This window comes from Cantharellus anzutake (genome assembly GCF_015039405.1).
Source record: "Cantharellus anzutake strain C23 chromosome Unknown EI90scaffold_34, whole genome shotgun sequence".
Classification (NCBI taxonomy): domain Eukaryota; kingdom Fungi; phylum Basidiomycota; class Agaricomycetes; order Cantharellales; family Hydnaceae; genus Cantharellus; species Cantharellus anzutake.
The window spans coordinates 446,167-460,651 of NW_024066984.1; the positions used below are offsets into that span (position 1 = coordinate 446,167).

The window sequence follows — 14,485 nt, forward strand, 5'->3', positions numbered from 1 at the left end:
CGGACCACCGAGTGAGTCTGGATAAATGGCCACGTGATAAGCAGACACAGCCCCTCGGCGCTTCTTGCAATTCAGTTGCTTATCTCTGGCTTCAGGAACATGACCCTCGCAAAAGGGTACAGGCATCTTCTCCGGGAATTAAGGAAATACGTGAGCGCACAGGCATATTTAAATTTATTCTTCGTCCTGAGGGATGTTCGAGGAACCACTTCGGCACCGTGACACCAAAAAAGTATCGCTGGCGAGTTTCCGCGCCACGTTTGAACGGCACAAGTCCGCAACCCCCAATGAACTGGGAGAATTCTTAAGGACTATCAACAACGCAGCCTTGTTCCTAAAGAGTCAGCGAGAATACGACGTTTGTGATTCTTCCTTATTAACCCATTGATAACCACTCGACACCTTCGTTTCTCAGGAACTACTGGCCAGATACAATCCTCTTCAAGATGTCACCTCGGAGGAACATGTTAAAGCCACTGCAAATAGGGTTGGGTTAAATATGCCACCCGAGTTCAAACGCACAGATGCTTGAACTTCTGCAGAGTAATTTATGGTATGTATTCATGGGTGTCAAGATCGGTATCAATTTCTGAAGCCTCAAAGGTTCAGTGTCGGTGAGCCAGTACATACAAGTTAGAAGCCCATTCCCGATCGACTCAGAGAGCAGGACGAATACGCCAAAAGACCATCGAGACGAGATGTTGTCATAATCATTATTTTGAAGTGTCGTGAAACCGTGAAGAATCGTCAAACAGTCAGCACTACTCAGTAAGAAAACGTTGAAACGGTGAATGTGGACAGAACTCCAGAGGTGATCGTTGGAAGGGGGGAGGGGGAGAAGACTCGAATCCGTCAGCAGACTGGGATTCTCGTGCACCTAACCGCTTATGGGGCGGCTCCGCCTTGAGTGTGGGGGATTCACTCTTTGTTGGAGCCAGTCCCGCCGACGGTAATCTGTGGAACAATAAAGAATAAGCTGAAGGTCGCAGCACGAAGAATGCCAGATGCTCTTACGATGCCGAGTTTTCCCCCAACGCATTCCCAGAAGCAGTCGTGAACAATTCCTCGAGTCTGTTCGCCGAAGCCACGGCAGATCCCCAGATGCTGCCCATCCTCCTCAGGAGTTGAATAGCCTTCTCCATGCCATCCTTGGATGACATGGATCTATGGACAGCGGAGGTACTGTCTATAATGCCCAGATAATGAATTTTCCCAGCAACGTAGGCTATTTGGACGGAGGCATTGTCCATCTTGTCGAGACCATGTTCAGAGTCAAATTTCTCCAACAAGAAAAGGATCCGCTCGGCGGCGGGCGTGGCAGTCTGATATGCTCGCTCGCGCTGTTGTGAGACACGGGTGTAATCCTGATCAGAAAAACCGATCTGGTGCACGGGAGTGGTGATGTAACGAATGCTGGAGCGATCTTGGTAAAAGGGCTGATACAGAAGGATGTGCATCCATTCGCACATGAGATTAACCATTGTCACTTCGGGAGTGACGTGAAGATCGGGGTCTTTATCATCAATGCGAAGAGAGCCGGGAAGATCTCGTTTCCATCGTTCTAACTGCCCGCTGTTCCTCCAATATCAGTGTAATGTCAAAACACTCGAATCTCAGGATACCTTATGTACTCAATGTGGCGAATATCAACGATGGGATTGCAAACACCGTTTTTACCATATAGCATCTTCATGGCAAGCTGAATGATACGCATCACCTTAATGTACCAAATAAATGCAATATTTGGCGGTCCTGAAACATGAGATGGTGGGGGTTGCAAACACTCCATGCCAACGTCTACACCGTAGTCGATCGGCGGGGTGCCCGGCGGTTGATATGGGCCTTCGAAGGAAGGAGCGAGAGTTTGAGGTCGACCAACATACAAGCTGCCGCATTTGTCCTGTAAAGCAGAACCGTTGAAGTGACGTTAGTAGCTGTGACAGAGGTTACATACCATCGAGAATAGGCTCCAGAAAACGCAAGCGCGCTGATAATCAATATCATTGAGTCTAGTTCCCAGTTTCATATTCTCCAGATTGACTGCAAGTGACATTTCAGTCACAACACACCGGGATGTTGAAATGACTTACGAGCTTGGGAAACCCGCATTGCCATCCCTGTAGAAGTTAGGGGCTAAATTTTTTTTTTGGAATCACATTGTACCTGCAGGAAGCGAACCTAAGTACGTAAAGCTAAGGACTATTTTGAAACAAAGCGTAAGCGCCGCGCGGGTAGTTTGTTAAGAAGGATGCGTACCTAACTCGGCGGCTCCACTATGGAAACAAGAGAGAATGGCAAGCCCCTGGACAGTGCTCAGAGTTGGTGCTTGACATTCAGTATCAACGTAAACTTTCGCCTGAGTGACAAACCGCCGACGGAACTCGACAGATTGGTGCGCCTGATTTGATGAGAACGCCAAGGCGAAGGCGAGCATAGCGTTGTGAAGCATTGGAGAGTAATGAGCTACTTCCTCACCAATCTCCTGCGATAAAGCTTTGGCGTAATCGCGAACGAAACAAGTAGGGTTCACGATCATGTTCCAGCTACAGGATAGGGAAAAATAGGCAGCAAGGACTGAGTTGTGTTCACTCGAGTCGAGGTCTGTGTCTGGTAAGTGGCGATTCCATCGCGGAACGTATGGGACAAGGGGCGCGAAGGGTGCATCCTCCACATGGGTGAGTTCTGCGTCGCACTGATTCTTCACGAACAGACCTACCGGATTTTCAACATTGGACTGATTCTGGGGATTTGAAGGTCGGGAATAAGGATCACCCCTCCGTCGGGTCTTTGCGCCATCCGGTGAGGTGGAGGTTCTTGCACTGCACCAATTATGCGCCGTTAGGAGAAGATGAAGACCGGTAATACCGAATAGTCAACTCACCGCGAGGCCATCGTGTTGTGAGCTTCGAAGCTGCGGACAGCAGGAGTATGACTCAGAGGTCGCTTAGGTCAGGACAGGCGATAGAGGGGGTGAGACCCTGAAAAGCGTTATTGAAGCTTTATAAATCGTTGTGGGGTCGCGCGCGGTAGTGAGACCGTGCACAGAAACAGTGGTGACAAAGTGAAATATACACGGTAACGCGCGCATCCGATACTTGGAGCGCTATTCAAAAACCAGATGACGTTGAATGAATGGATCCCCGCGCGGCCATGGATTTAATTTAATGGGGTGATCAGATAGCTGTGCCGTGACAGCAGGAACCAGGTTCAGGCACTTGGATGTTTCTGCCTAGAGAATATTGGCGGCTGCGATAACAAGGCGCTGTGACTGAGGGGTGCGTGTCGCAGCTGACACAGTGACAGAGAGGAATGCAATAGCCTGGGAAAACCTCGGATAGTTCCGATGCATGACCCATGCTTGTCGCTTATGATTAGAGGACCGTGTCAGCATCATATCAAAATGTCATGTCGCGCCATTCATTCCATTCCTTCAGGCTTGGTTTGTTCTTATATCTAACATTGTATCTACCATAGACGGACTATCCCTCATAGGTTCATAACCAACAACTATTTTCGTCATCCCAACTTGTACATCAGGTGTTTCCTCGCCACCGAGTCACTCTCGGTAACCTTTATTCGTTAGGCGCCTGGGATCGTGAAAGCAGTGCTCTATCGATTCATGTGCACTGGCTTCAATTTAATTTCCTATAATTGAAATCATTTCCGCGGCCTCTTTATAAAGCCTCAGCAAGCCGGCGCTTCGCACCCCAGATCTCTGACTGCTTCAATATGGCCGAACCCACGACAAAAAGAGGTCCATACGTCTCGATGGCTTGCAGACACTGTTCAAAAAGGCTTGTCCTCCGCCAGTACGAATCAAGGGTTCACTCTTATCTCTCCTTAGCCATGCAAGATGTATAATGAATGGGGGAAGTACATTTTGGAGTGAGAACAATCCGTGTGTGAGATGCATTTCAAGAGGACTGAAGGTATTTACATATTCCAGTGTTTCCCCCTTTCTTCACTCAGCATTCAATCATCCTTCTCCCGTTCAAGTGCGAAAAGCCATTACCAAAAGATTCAGCCCCTGGCGCCAGCGCTTCTCGTAATTCTACGCACCCCAAGTCTGTAGTTCTTAGATTTCCGGCCCTGGGATTATTACCACTTCCCGCTCAATCACTCACCGATTGGCAATATGAACGATGCGTACAAGGGGGAACTCTTGAGGCTATCCAAATTTTTCCAGGGCCTGCTTGGGAAGTCTTCAAAAATACTCTTTTATCTAACGTGGCAACCGCTTTGAATTTATTTCTTCACTGTTCCCTCATTTTGCCACAGCTTCCTGCGCTTGTAAGCAGTGAGGTATTACAACAATTTGAGGGAGCCACGATGTCTTATTTTGGGAGGGAGATTCTCCATCCAACTTGGGAAACTATATTGGGGACGATTTTGCTTATTCGCTACATGCAGTCACGCAAACCAACCTGTAGCAGAGGCTAGTGGATTTGTTGATCCCCTGAAAAGCCATACTGATGGTTTTGTTCTTCCACCAGATCTACGAGGTATGCGGTTCGTCTTTTTTGGATTCGGAATAAACACTCTGACGTAACCTGGCTGCGATGGTTTTCATTCTCCCAGCAATGTTACACACGTGTATGTTTCTTTTGCACCGCCCATGAGGTTCTTCGCCTCACCGCTTGCTTCTAAGGGTGGTCCACGGTGAATCAGCATGATGGACTTAAAAACATTCAGCTTGCCTTTTGGCAGCGTGTGCTCGCAAACCTTGCGGAACCCGTGAGCCATTCACCACTATTAAAGGCCAACTTTCAACTTTTTGCTCTCAGGGTCCTTCCAATAGCTATGGCCTTTACTCAGTGGAACAACAAATAGTGAACAACCAGCTCTCAACAAGCTTACCTACCGCTGGGCCAATCGGTGGTATGCCCACCGAGCAAATTTCTCCACGTCACTCGTCAGCCAATTATCTTCATTTCCTTCTTCAGTTGACTGAAAATCCTTACATCTCTAGGTATGAGATTGGTGGTGCCGCTCAGACCGACGAGCTTAGCACGAGCACGCCGTCAACAGCGCAAAGAGTTGAAACCCTTGTCACGTTCAGAGCGAACAGTCCTTCTGCTTCTGCACACAGCGATGTCCTCAGCTCGGTGAGCGCGCCGCCGCCATACATGATAGAACCCTTCACACCAGCGCCCGCGTTGGCGGCCGCTCCAGCTGGTTTCTTGAGTCCTCTGCATCTGAACAGTACTAATTTTGCGCCCACGAGAGCGGTGGATACCGTCGCTCCCAGTCAGGTGTTCCCCGTTCAACACTCTAACATTATTCACCCAAACAACATGTCTAATGCTTCAACGAGTTCCATTTTCACAGCACCAGAGCGCAGAATCATATCGCAACCGCGGAGGAAGGACTCGTATGCTGAGGCCGCCCGCAGGGGTTTAAATTCAACGCAATCCGCGCGGCAACACTATTAATCACGTTGTGATAAATTCTGGTTATCTTTGATTTTAACACCCGCCGCCCCCTTCTTTACATCGGTCGATATTTGGGGTATGACTATACGCCGATTATCGTGATAGATTTTGGATCAACACCTTAGAGGATTTTCCAATTATCCGGGAGATTTGTCTTGATTTTAGTATTGATCTGCACTCATTCTCATTTGGACTGGCATGTTCCCCATAATGTGTTGTTCGGTATTTCTGTTTGTACGTCCCCATAGTCTAGAACACGTTATTCAAAGACTCACGAGATAGAGAAACGACCAATTCCGCAACTCCGCCACTTTCTTCTTGCTAACCGCCAGCGCAGCGCCATGGATTTTGCGACGGAACAATCTTTCAGCGGTACGGAAATCACTCGATTCCGCAACCGCTGAGGGTGAAGGCAACACAGGAGTTATACGGTCAGAGCTGTTTGAAGCATCCTTATTAGGCACCCGTCACCTTCGACTATTGATTGATATATTGGGGGGCTATTTGACCATAGCTCGGCGCTCAGGCCGGTGGACTGCTTCTGAAGATTTTGATCTGCCAAAAGGAACTGCTGATTGGTGGTCTCCTATATTAGGGAGGGATCATATCATATCTAGGTAGGAGTGGCGTTCCTTATACCTCCTTCAGAGAATATCACATCCCCCTATAGAGCTAAACATACGAAAGGGAAGCTTGGCCTCCTTGTAATTCATCCAAGAAAAGCCTGGTACCACATGCATGCACAAGCACACCCATATCTACTATCGGGTGTGTATTGCAACGCTGAAAACGGAAAAGTGGCGTTGTTGACTCAAAGGATCCACGCGTCAAGATAGGATTTCTCGAGGGGCACGGGCTGTGGGCCGGTACTTCCGGACGCCAGTCGGGGGGAAATTGATGAGCCTTTCGTTGAGATGGGAGTAACTAAAGTTGGACGTTGTTTGCTTGAAGCTTGCTCCCAAAGCTCAATTCAACTGTAACAAGCGGATTCAAGGTGATGCAGAAGGAAGCGGTTTGTGAGTGGATAGCGCACGAATTTCAACTTATTATGATACAATATTTGCTTGCACGGTAAGTGCAACTGCCGGCGGCGAAACACACCATAACAACTGAATCACGCGTCCATGACACAAGCTCGCTTCAAAGTCCGTCAGAACGCAAGTGTGTGTTCTGCCTGGCCGAGAAACCAGAATGATCAACCTGGATCATCGGGGCATAAAGTGGGAGCTGCGGTTGCCTTAGGGGCTACGGCCCCCTTTATGGGAGCAGCATGCGTGCACACGAGAGATAAGGCAGATATCCTGTGCAAACGCATGGTCGCAAACACCGCCCAATGCCCATCTCGGCGTCAAATCAAATATATGGTAAATTTAAAATGGTGTCCATACGCAACTTTTGAAGGTGCCCAATCCGTCTGTCTCAACTATGTTGCCTCATTCTCAATTCATTCATCATTGCATGGAGAGTCCTGCAAAGTACTTATTTGAAATGGGGGGCCCGCGCTTACACTTCACATTCCCCTTCAACTAGGCGCGATACAGGGCCTTTCGTACTTAGAATTACGATGGTCGAGAGACAGACTTTCTCTCGCCTTCTTTTGAACTTTCCCTCCTATCTTATCCTTTGGTCTATATCCTTCCTGTTCCCATCTCCCCAACAGCATGAAGGCACATCCCACCGAAGCTTCCCGCTCCGAGAATCGTCGAAAGGTATACAAGAAACCCCGCAATCCAAAAGCATGCACTTGGTGCCACCAAAAGTATGTCGACAACGATAATGGGATGAGAGCAGAACCTAAAATCCCAATTTTAACACAGTAAGCGCGAATGCGATAGGAATTGGGAGTCCGATAAGAAATGTTCGCAATGTGAGGGTTGGAACTCGGAGGTGCGTCACGCTCGTTATTTTCAACGCCGCACTCACTCACCAATCGCGAAGTGCACTCCACACCACCCCAAGTCTCGGAAATCGAAGAAGGGGGTGGACACGACAGGCATCTCGTACCCCGCCATTCCAGAAGTCCCACAGGCTGAGCCACATTTAAGTATGTATGATGGTCCATCACTTCGCCACTCATTGATCACATAATTTATCTTTTGAAGGCATCGATCTAGCCAGTGGGGAAAGTCCCCATTATGGGGGTTTCGAACAACCCCCTGCATGCAACGTGCCGCAGAATATGTCAATGGCCTCGGCCATTGAGTGGGCAAATCTCTTCTTTGGTGGCGTTTTCGATCAAAGCCGATTCAAGCAGCGGTCGTGGCTCCCAAGAGACGTGGGTGATGACCACGAATATTTTGGTATAATGTTGCTCCGAGTCCTTGATCTCTTTGGCGAGGAAATTGGGGGAGACAAACTTAGGAAGGCCACGCAGGCCTATGGGGAGGAGTCCGCCTTGCCAACTCTGGCCACCGTTATGGCCACCATGATGCTATCGCATCAGCTGCCTAGCTCGAGGCACCAGTTTGGTGAATAAAATCTCTCTAGCTTTTCCTCTACCTCCCTTAATGTCCTCACTAGCAAATGATCTCCTAAGCAAGTTGTTCTACTCAGTGTGTGAACGGCGGGTTGCTGATGATGTGATGAACTCCAACCACACCAGACGCCGCGTATGGATGTTCGTGGCCCTCTTTGTGTCCATGTATCTTATCGCCGACCATCTCATAGGGTTAGATTCCTGTGACGAGCACACCTTCCTGAGGAATGTGGCTCGGCATAAGATTAAAAGCCTCCTGAGCAAAGTCCGCGCCCTCGTACGTGCTCGACTATGATTCCTTGGTTCACTCCAAACTGAGGCCTTGTAACGTCTGACCTATAGGCAAAGGAAAGGAACTTCAAGTTGCGGATCCACTCAAACCGTGGAACGACCCAACGTCGGCCATCCGGGTCGCCAAGGCGTGGGAAGAAGTCTCAGCCTGCAGCTTCCATGCAGGGTTCACCTGCTAATGGGTTGGATTCAGTGAATTCCGTATTGCCATTACCATCGACCAGAGGTGGGCCATCATACCGGCCTTTGCCCTCCGGTTCGCAGGGTTTCGTAGGCCCCTCCAACGACGTCAACAGTAGTGCAGCATACCAGGAGCCTCCTTTTCAACGCCCCACGAACGCCCCCCTGGCAGGGGTATATCATAATGACGATGTTGACTTCGAAGACGATAGCACCCAACACCCCACATTCGGCCAAGATACCCGAAATCCTGATGGGCATTCACTCCCAGAGCAATTTCCGAATGCGACTTTCCAGTCCCCTACACACCCCGTCGGAAATTCAAATCCTTCCTTTGGACGGGATCACGAATATAGGCCGAATGTTAGACAGTCTAACTCGGCTTCCCCTAACTTTCCACGCCCTGTTCAACATCAAGGTCTATCATTCCCGCTGTCCGCACCAAGCACATGCCAGCAACCTTGGGCCCTCGCGCACGATCCTGTACATGGTACGGAACACACACCAATGGATTATAGTGGTGGAAGTATTGGACCGCAGATGGGGTGTCCAAACACAAGTTCATGGCACCTTCACTGGAATGAGGCTGGGGGTCGAAACGGATAACTGCGCAGACACGTCGTTACGACCATTTCCCCACGCTCGTTTGTCGAGTTTGAGGTCCACTCCCCAAGTTAGCAGGTAGACTAAGAAAGGATATGTTCCATTTCTACGCGTTTCCATTTTGACTCCTTTGATAGTAGTGGTTATGGACAATTTTGCTTCGGATCCTGTTCACGTTGTGAAGCAACGCCATTCTCCTGCGACAGTCGCGGATTGGCTAACACAAAAGTTCCTTCAGTGAACACCTCTATAAGCTCCCAAGATACTTTGGGATGCACGATAACGATGAATTGGTTCTGGCGTAAGGAGATCGATGCGGTGGGGGCCAGCCGTCTTTACGGATTTATTGAAACTATGTTCTGTCGAAGTCCCAGCAAGCTGGCGGGAATACACAGTGGCTAGGGCATGGTCAACACTGCGGCGCTGAGCACAGGGTGTGTGGAACTTTTGTAGAGCGATAGTGTAGCTGGGAACTAGCCCGAGCAACGATATTGCCTGGACGCTTGGGCTCCTACTTTTTCCATAGACATGCGGTTCACACGCAGTAGAAAATCACTGGTTCAAAGTCCAGACCTCCAGGCAACAACGGGCGGGACTCGAGGCCTCTTCCCTTACGGCACGAGAATGTCCCGGGGGGTCACATGTAACAGACAGTACAAGATCAGTGGTTTTCAGATAGGATCTGGATATCTGATGGTAATTTGGGTGCGCCTGGTCAATGTGCGCTGGACCGTAGATGGGGCGATCGATCTTGAATGGATAGTTCGTTGTGTACCATCATATGATTTATTTGTCTCCGCTAAATTTTCACATTCTTCTGGGCCCATGATCTACGCGTTTCCTCAATTGTGAGGAAGCGATAAGGGGCATGTACTTAGTTTCCTTTGTTCGTCCTGACATTATGACACAAGCATGCCTCTGACACTACGTGCTGTTTGCCGGAACTGTAGTGCACATGCTAAAGCTAGGTTGCTTAGCCCTGAAACTTCATCATGAGTGCTGGCCGCCAGTAGGTCTAGTTGTTGAACGGCATATCTTCGTCGCTTACAGTCGCGGTTGCGATCACGTGAATTATGGGCCGATTGACGATTGATCGAACGGGGACATGTGCTGTCTGCAAGACATTTGTCCTGACCAACTCGGAGGGCGTCCCCTCGTTGGCGCGGGTACAGCTTGACCAGAATTGGACGTTATTTGCGACCAACCTTTGCGAGCCCAGAGTAGCGTGAGGGTGAGAAGTCCTTGGCAGATCAGCCGAAAGTTTCAGCTAACTGATCGTATTGGGCGCTTGATTGCTTCGATGCGACAGTAACACAATGAAGCGCTTGCAAGCCCATTTTGCGCTAAGCAGTTACAAGGTAATTGAGTATGTTCTGCTTGGTCCAGAGATCATGAGACGACAGAATGATCACGCAGGCACACAAAGTGAAGGCAGGGGTTCATTTAGGGGTTCATTCAGTAGACGCACCGAGACACGAGGCGACCCGTGCGATTGGGCGTTTAAAATATTGGCCATCTTGCGACAACTCAAATCTATCCCCCTGGGCCGGTTCGTCTTCCGTAGTCTTTTCCCTATTCATCGTCCAATGGATTTGGGCAAGGGTTAACGGGGGTGGGGCTGAGCAATTCAATTTAAAGAAACGCGCGTCTGTGCTTTTGCTTGAGGCGCAATATGTTCCGCTTTCCGCACTTCCGCCTGAAGTAGGGCCAATTGAACTTGAATCAGCTTCGTCCTTATGCCCTGTCCAACGTTCTAGTTTCTCATCTTTCCTCCCCTGCACTTTCCCGACTGTATGGAGACATACCCGCCTGAGGGTTCACAACAACCGCGCAGGTACAACCGCGCATGCTGTGCTTGCCGCCGCTCGTAAGTAACTCGCTATCACAGGTCATGATGGGGTTGGAGGGGAGACGAGTACTGACATCCTGCCTCGTACTCAGTCGGGACAAACGTAAGTGCAACAGAAAATGGAATATCGAAGGAGGGAGATGTTCTAAGTGTGAGAAGTTGGGGATTGATGTACGTCAAGTTTGCTGGATCGAGCCAGGTTTCGTACTAACGATCGAACAGTGCACTAGACAGTCGCCTAAACTTCGTGCATCGAGAAACCGGATGAACGCCGCTAATACTCCCGCTCGTGGTCATCTCATGAACTTCGCTCGGCCCCTGTACTCAGGTGTGACAGCCCATTTTTCTTGCCATCCTGATTCCTCATATTCTCTGGGAATTCCGGCAGGCCCGACTACTCGAGACCATGATCGGGATTTCCAGAGATCTCCTGCAGATAATGTACTGCCGGATGCCGGAATAGACGAGGGGATCCAATATGCCAATTTCCACTTTCCTGGTATTTTCCACCAAGAACGATTCAACCAACGCTCTCAACACGATAGAGATATGAATAGCGACGATCATGAACACTTCAGTGTGATGTTGTTTTGCGTCATTCGTCTCTTTAGCAAGAACCTTGGAGAGGAAAGATTCAGAGAGCTCCTTGATGTTGCGGAAGGAGCCTATGGGAGGGAGTTTGAGACTCCAACTCTCGCCACTGTTATGGCTACCATTCTGCTCTCGTGGTTGCTGCCCCGAAGGTCGAAGCAGCACATTCGGTTTGGTGAATATGCTCTGAATTTGAAACTTTATGGCCCCCCTAACTTATGTGCTCAACAGCAAAAGATTTGCTAGGCAAGTTGTTTTTACTCGGTGCACGCGGACCGGCGAGTGGCTCACAGAATAATGATCAACGCTAATTCCATCAGCTATTGCCCGTGAATGTCTGTCCCACTGCTTCGCATCCATCATCCCGCAGCGCTGACCACTTCACAGGGCTAGATTCATATGGCGAGCGCGAGTTTCTGAGGAGTGTACCTCTCTTCAAGATCTGCCACCTACTGGACAAAGTCGGTGATTTGGTGTGTCAGCGGATAACAGTGCCTCCAGTAGTTTGCAGCTGAATCAACTCCATGCTGTTTAACCTCTAGACCAAGAACTTTCATGTTCACCATAATCAGCAAATGACCCAACCCCTATCTTCCTCACCCGTATCACCGAAGGGGCAGGGATCGCTTACCTATACGACAGTTCTTCCACAGCGTAAAACTATTAGTCCGTCAGGCCCAACGAGTTCTGCATCGGCATTGACGGGGTGGTCAGCACCGGCTGGACTTTCATTTCAGGCTTTCCTTTTGGATTCACAGGGTTCCAACAGCACCACGCTGTCCTCCGTGCCTCCGCCACCCATGCCAACGATTCAGGGGGCGCCATTTCCAAGGACATATTGTGACGGTAATGTTAGTTTCCTCGGCCAGCAGTCTTCGTTCAGCCGACTGAGCCATGGTTCTGGGGAGCACCCTAACTATCCACCACTTCCGGCATCGTTCCCCAATCCCGTGCTCGAACCACTTACGACACGTCCCGTAGAAAGTTGGGGTTCATCCCTTGCATTGAGTGGTTCAGTTCCAATGGCCTCCCCCAATCACCATGTTCGATACTCTGCCTTGCCTTCCATTGGGGTTACATACACTGTTCAGGACCCAAGCCCACCGTCTGAATCGCACCAGCAAACCTTGGAAGCCATGTATAGCCCCTATGGTACGACACAAGTGCTCGCGGGACATAGCGGAGGGATGGGGACACAGGCGGGACCTTGTTTGGACACAACTCCATTGGGTATTCGAGGTGGTATGCTCCTTGGATCATTGAATGAGGCTGGATGTTAGAACCGGTGTTCTTGCGTTATGCCTCCCTGCTCGTATTCAGTTTGCACCTTACTCCGGGTAGACAGACCAACAAAGGATATTTATCATTCATATTCGTCAGATTTTTTGTTTTCGTGATTGACACATTCGCCTCTTGCGATGGTTTCCCTTGATACATAACAGCCGGTTTTGTCATATTGTGTGGTAACGCCCGCGTTCCCATGATATGGAAGTACTCTTGGTGAAGTGAGGGGGGCTTCTTCAAGTTCATAACCTCGAGAAAGTAGTTCTGGCACTGATGCATTAAGTGCAAGCGCTGTCTATGGGGTCATCTGTGTTTCATGCATACCAAACCAGCACCGAGGTTCAGTGGGCCTGCCAGCAGGAAGATACAGCCCGCCGGTGCTATGAAGGACAGTGAACATCGGGAGAAGGGGCGACTAGAGCTTGGAACTTTAGTGAAGGGCGGACGCGACCTAGCCTGGAACGAGCCTGAGCGACGTCGCTGCTTGGACGCCTGGGCCTCTGTCATCTTCGCCAATGTGCAGCTCACTTCCAGAGGCAGATGCCCAGCTCAAAGCCCAAGCCTCCAAACAACGAAGAGACTTAAGGTTGCTGCAGCGTCGTCACGATATGAAAATGTCTTAAGAGGCGGACATATGATGTCGTGTCGGCAGCCCTCATATATGATCGATCTAGTTAACAGTGGTGGCCTGTTGCTAGTGGGCGTCTTTTGACGCGCGTTGCATGTCGTTGTTGTTGAACTCTATTTTGTTACCTGCGTTGATACGTGGCAGTGCGGCCGTCCGAAACACACTGTCTGGTTAGGCAGGACTCAGCCTCTATGAATTCGTAACATTCGATAGACTGACTGGTTAGTGTGGTCGGGGTGAAGAAGTTTTCTAGTTTGTGGCGTCGGGGTGTCTGGCTGTGTGGGTCTACAGTGTTCATGCTCCTCTGTATCTCCTTCGTGTGCTCCAGGTCGGCAGCGCTCTCCTGCTCCCTCGGATGGTGCGGCGTGTTGGCCGCTCCTTTTGTGGATGGTGTATGATTTCTTGATGAACTTCGCCAGCCTGCGGATGCCTTTCGGTTTCCTCATCAGCGTCGTGAGCCTGGTCTGGCGCGGCGTCCTCGGCCCAGGATGTTCCGCGTTGCCGTTATTGCCCGAACGATGGATGCTGAATGAATTGACATGATTGTATTTGAGTCTGCCAATTTCCGCACTCATTCGGGGTCGTGCTGCACTGATTTACGCACCCTACTCATTGTCCAGGGGAGGAAGCAACGAGAAATACTGTGCTCTTACATGGCCCATTGACGCGTAACATAACGCGGGCCTAGGGGTTGAATGAGTATTTATATAATATCACGGATCAAGCGATAGAAAAGAAAAGTGCGAGAGGCGGTGATGCGCAATTGGCCTAGAACTATAAGGACGACGCCAGACGGGCGTCTTGAAATCCTACAGCTAAATATATATGGAGGTTCAGTTTTGAATTATGTATCTGCAAATATTCGTTTTCGATTACAAATAAATACACATTGGGAGATCGAGTAAAAGGATATTTTGATTTTAAATTTATCGAAGAAGCAATGTAAATTAGACCTTTGGGCCTGTTCGAAAACGAGTCGACATAAATAAAAAAATAGTCGCTTTATAAAAAAAAATAACTGGTGGACGCCGCCTGACGCGGCAGAACCCGCTACTCAGCAGCGCTGAAAAATCATTCGGTTCCGTATGGACTTTACATCCAAGAGAGAAACAGCTAGGTTATATGTGCGGGGGTAAAGGACCTTGTCAATT

The 14,485-nt window shown here is 49.5% G+C and overlaps 6 protein-coding genes across 6 annotated transcripts; 5 read left to right on the top strand and 1 right to left on the bottom strand.

Annotated features, from left to right (window-relative positions):
* The first annotated feature begins 50 nt into the window (after window positions 1–50).
* On the top strand, window positions 51–799 carry EI90DRAFT_1515659 (uncharacterized protein). The gene is made up of 4 exons (XM_039051859.1): window positions 51–150; window positions 203–358; window positions 416–553; window positions 610–799. The coding sequence occupies exons 1-3, from the start codon at window positions 100–102 to the stop codon at window positions 530–532; spliced, it is 324 nt and encodes a 107-aa protein (XP_038914428.1). The 5' UTR covers window positions 51–99; the 3' UTR covers window positions 533–553; window positions 610–799.
* A 211-nt stretch (window positions 800–1,010) lies between these two features.
* EI90DRAFT_3125823 (fungal-specific transcription factor domain-containing protein) lies at window positions 1,011–2,892 on the bottom strand (the record flags this gene model as incomplete). The annotated part of the gene is made up of 7 exons (XM_039063872.1): window positions 1,011–1,572; window positions 1,623–1,900; window positions 1,955–2,040; window positions 2,091–2,117; window positions 2,179–2,199; window positions 2,257–2,819; window positions 2,882–2,892. 7 exons carry the CDS (start codon window positions 2,890–2,892, stop codon window positions 1,011–1,013), a joined length of 1,548 nt encoding a protein of 515 aa, XP_038914429.1.
* Window positions 2,893–3,621: 729 nt separating this feature from the next.
* Window positions 3,622–5,717, top strand: EI90DRAFT_3064295 (uncharacterized protein). The gene is given in 9 exon segments (XM_039060791.1): window positions 3,622–3,681; window positions 3,693–3,794; window positions 3,845–3,929; window positions 3,997–4,435; window positions 4,494–4,502; window positions 4,579–4,593; window positions 4,649–4,734; window positions 4,785–4,912; window positions 4,970–5,717. 8 exon segments carry the CDS (start codon window positions 3,730–3,732, stop codon window positions 5,430–5,432), a joined length of 1,290 nt encoding a protein of 429 aa, XP_038914430.1. The 5' UTR covers window positions 3,622–3,681; window positions 3,693–3,729; the 3' UTR covers window positions 5,433–5,717.
* Window positions 5,718–6,796: 1,079 nt separating this feature from the next.
* EI90DRAFT_1516033 (uncharacterized protein) lies at window positions 6,797–8,167 on the top strand. The gene is made up of 6 exons (XM_039051862.1): window positions 6,797–6,833; window positions 6,897–7,191; window positions 7,250–7,319; window positions 7,371–7,476; window positions 7,535–7,967; window positions 8,035–8,167. Exons 2-5 carry the CDS (start codon window positions 7,094–7,096, stop codon window positions 7,906–7,908), a joined length of 648 nt encoding a protein of 215 aa, XP_038914431.1. The 5' UTR covers window positions 6,797–6,833; window positions 6,897–7,093; the 3' UTR covers window positions 7,909–7,967; window positions 8,035–8,167.
* A 2,572-nt stretch (window positions 8,168–10,739) lies between these two features.
* EI90DRAFT_3064302 (uncharacterized protein) lies at window positions 10,740–12,099 on the top strand. The gene is made up of 7 exons (XM_039060792.1): window positions 10,740–10,849; window positions 10,924–11,002; window positions 11,054–11,159; window positions 11,220–11,597; window positions 11,654–11,668; window positions 11,743–11,757; window positions 11,810–12,099. The coding sequence occupies exons 1-7, from the start codon at window positions 10,776–10,778 to the stop codon at window positions 11,935–11,937; spliced, it is 795 nt and encodes a 264-aa protein (XP_038914432.1). The 5' UTR covers window positions 10,740–10,775; the 3' UTR covers window positions 11,938–12,099.
* On the top strand, window positions 11,871–12,862 carry EI90DRAFT_1515994 (uncharacterized protein). The gene is made up of 3 exons (XM_039051861.1): window positions 11,871–12,131; window positions 12,192–12,273; window positions 12,331–12,862. The coding sequence occupies exons 1-3, from the start codon at window positions 11,998–12,000 to the stop codon at window positions 12,700–12,702; spliced, it is 588 nt and encodes a 195-aa protein (XP_038914433.1). The 5' UTR covers window positions 11,871–11,997; the 3' UTR covers window positions 12,703–12,862.
* Window positions 12,863–14,485: the final 1,623 nt, after the last annotated feature.

Bases quoted from the DNA above. Each gene is read 5' to 3' on its own strand.
- EI90DRAFT_3064302 (XM_039060792.1), top strand. From the start codon at position 10,776: ATGGAGACATACCCGCCTGAGGGTTCACAACAACCGCGCAGGTACAAC. The intron at 11,003-11,053 runs GTACGTCAAGTT...ACGATCGAACAG, and splicing joins GTGAGAAGTTGGGGATTGAT to TGCACTAGACAGTCGCCTAA. The intron at 11,160-11,219 runs GTGTGACAGCCC...GAATTCCGGCAG, and splicing joins CGCTCGGCCCCTGTACTCAG to GCCCGACTACTCGAGACCAT.
- EI90DRAFT_1515659 (XM_039051859.1), top strand. From the start codon at position 100: ATGACCCTCGCAAAAGGGTACAGGCATCTTCTCCGGGAATTAAGGAAA. The intron at 151-202 runs GTGAGCGCACAG...GGGATGTTCGAG, and splicing joins TCCGGGAATTAAGGAAATAC to GAACCACTTCGGCACCGTGA. The intron at 359-415 runs GTTTGTGATTCT...TTCGTTTCTCAG, and splicing joins AGAGTCAGCGAGAATACGAC to GAACTACTGGCCAGATACAA.
- EI90DRAFT_3064295 (XM_039060791.1), top strand. From the start codon at position 3,730: ATGGCCGAACCCACGACAAAAAGAGGTCCATACGTCTCGATGGCTTGC. The intron at 3,795-3,844 runs GCTTGTCCTCCG...ATCTCTCCTTAG, and splicing joins TGCAGACACTGTTCAAAAAG to CCATGCAAGATGTATAATGA. The intron at 4,913-4,969 runs GTCAGCCAATTA...TTACATCTCTAG, and splicing joins CAAATTTCTCCACGTCACTC to GTATGAGATTGGTGGTGCCG.
- EI90DRAFT_1515994 (XM_039051861.1), top strand. From the start codon at position 11,998: ATGACCCAACCCCTATCTTCCTCACCCGTATCACCGAAGGGGCAGGGA. The intron at 12,132-12,191 runs GTCAGCACCGGC...GGGTTCCAACAG, and splicing joins GCATCGGCATTGACGGGGTG to CACCACGCTGTCCTCCGTGC. The intron at 12,274-12,330 runs GTTAGTTTCCTC...GGTTCTGGGGAG, and splicing joins GGACATATTGTGACGGTAAT to CACCCTAACTATCCACCACT.
- EI90DRAFT_1516033 (XM_039051862.1), top strand. From the start codon at position 7,094: ATGAAGGCACATCCCACCGAAGCTTCCCGCTCCGAGAATCGTCGAAAG. The intron at 7,192-7,249 runs GTATGTCGACAA...ATTTTAACACAG, and splicing joins TGCACTTGGTGCCACCAAAA to TAAGCGCGAATGCGATAGGA. The intron at 7,320-7,370 runs GTGCGTCACGCT...CCAATCGCGAAG, and splicing joins GTGAGGGTTGGAACTCGGAG to TGCACTCCACACCACCCCAA.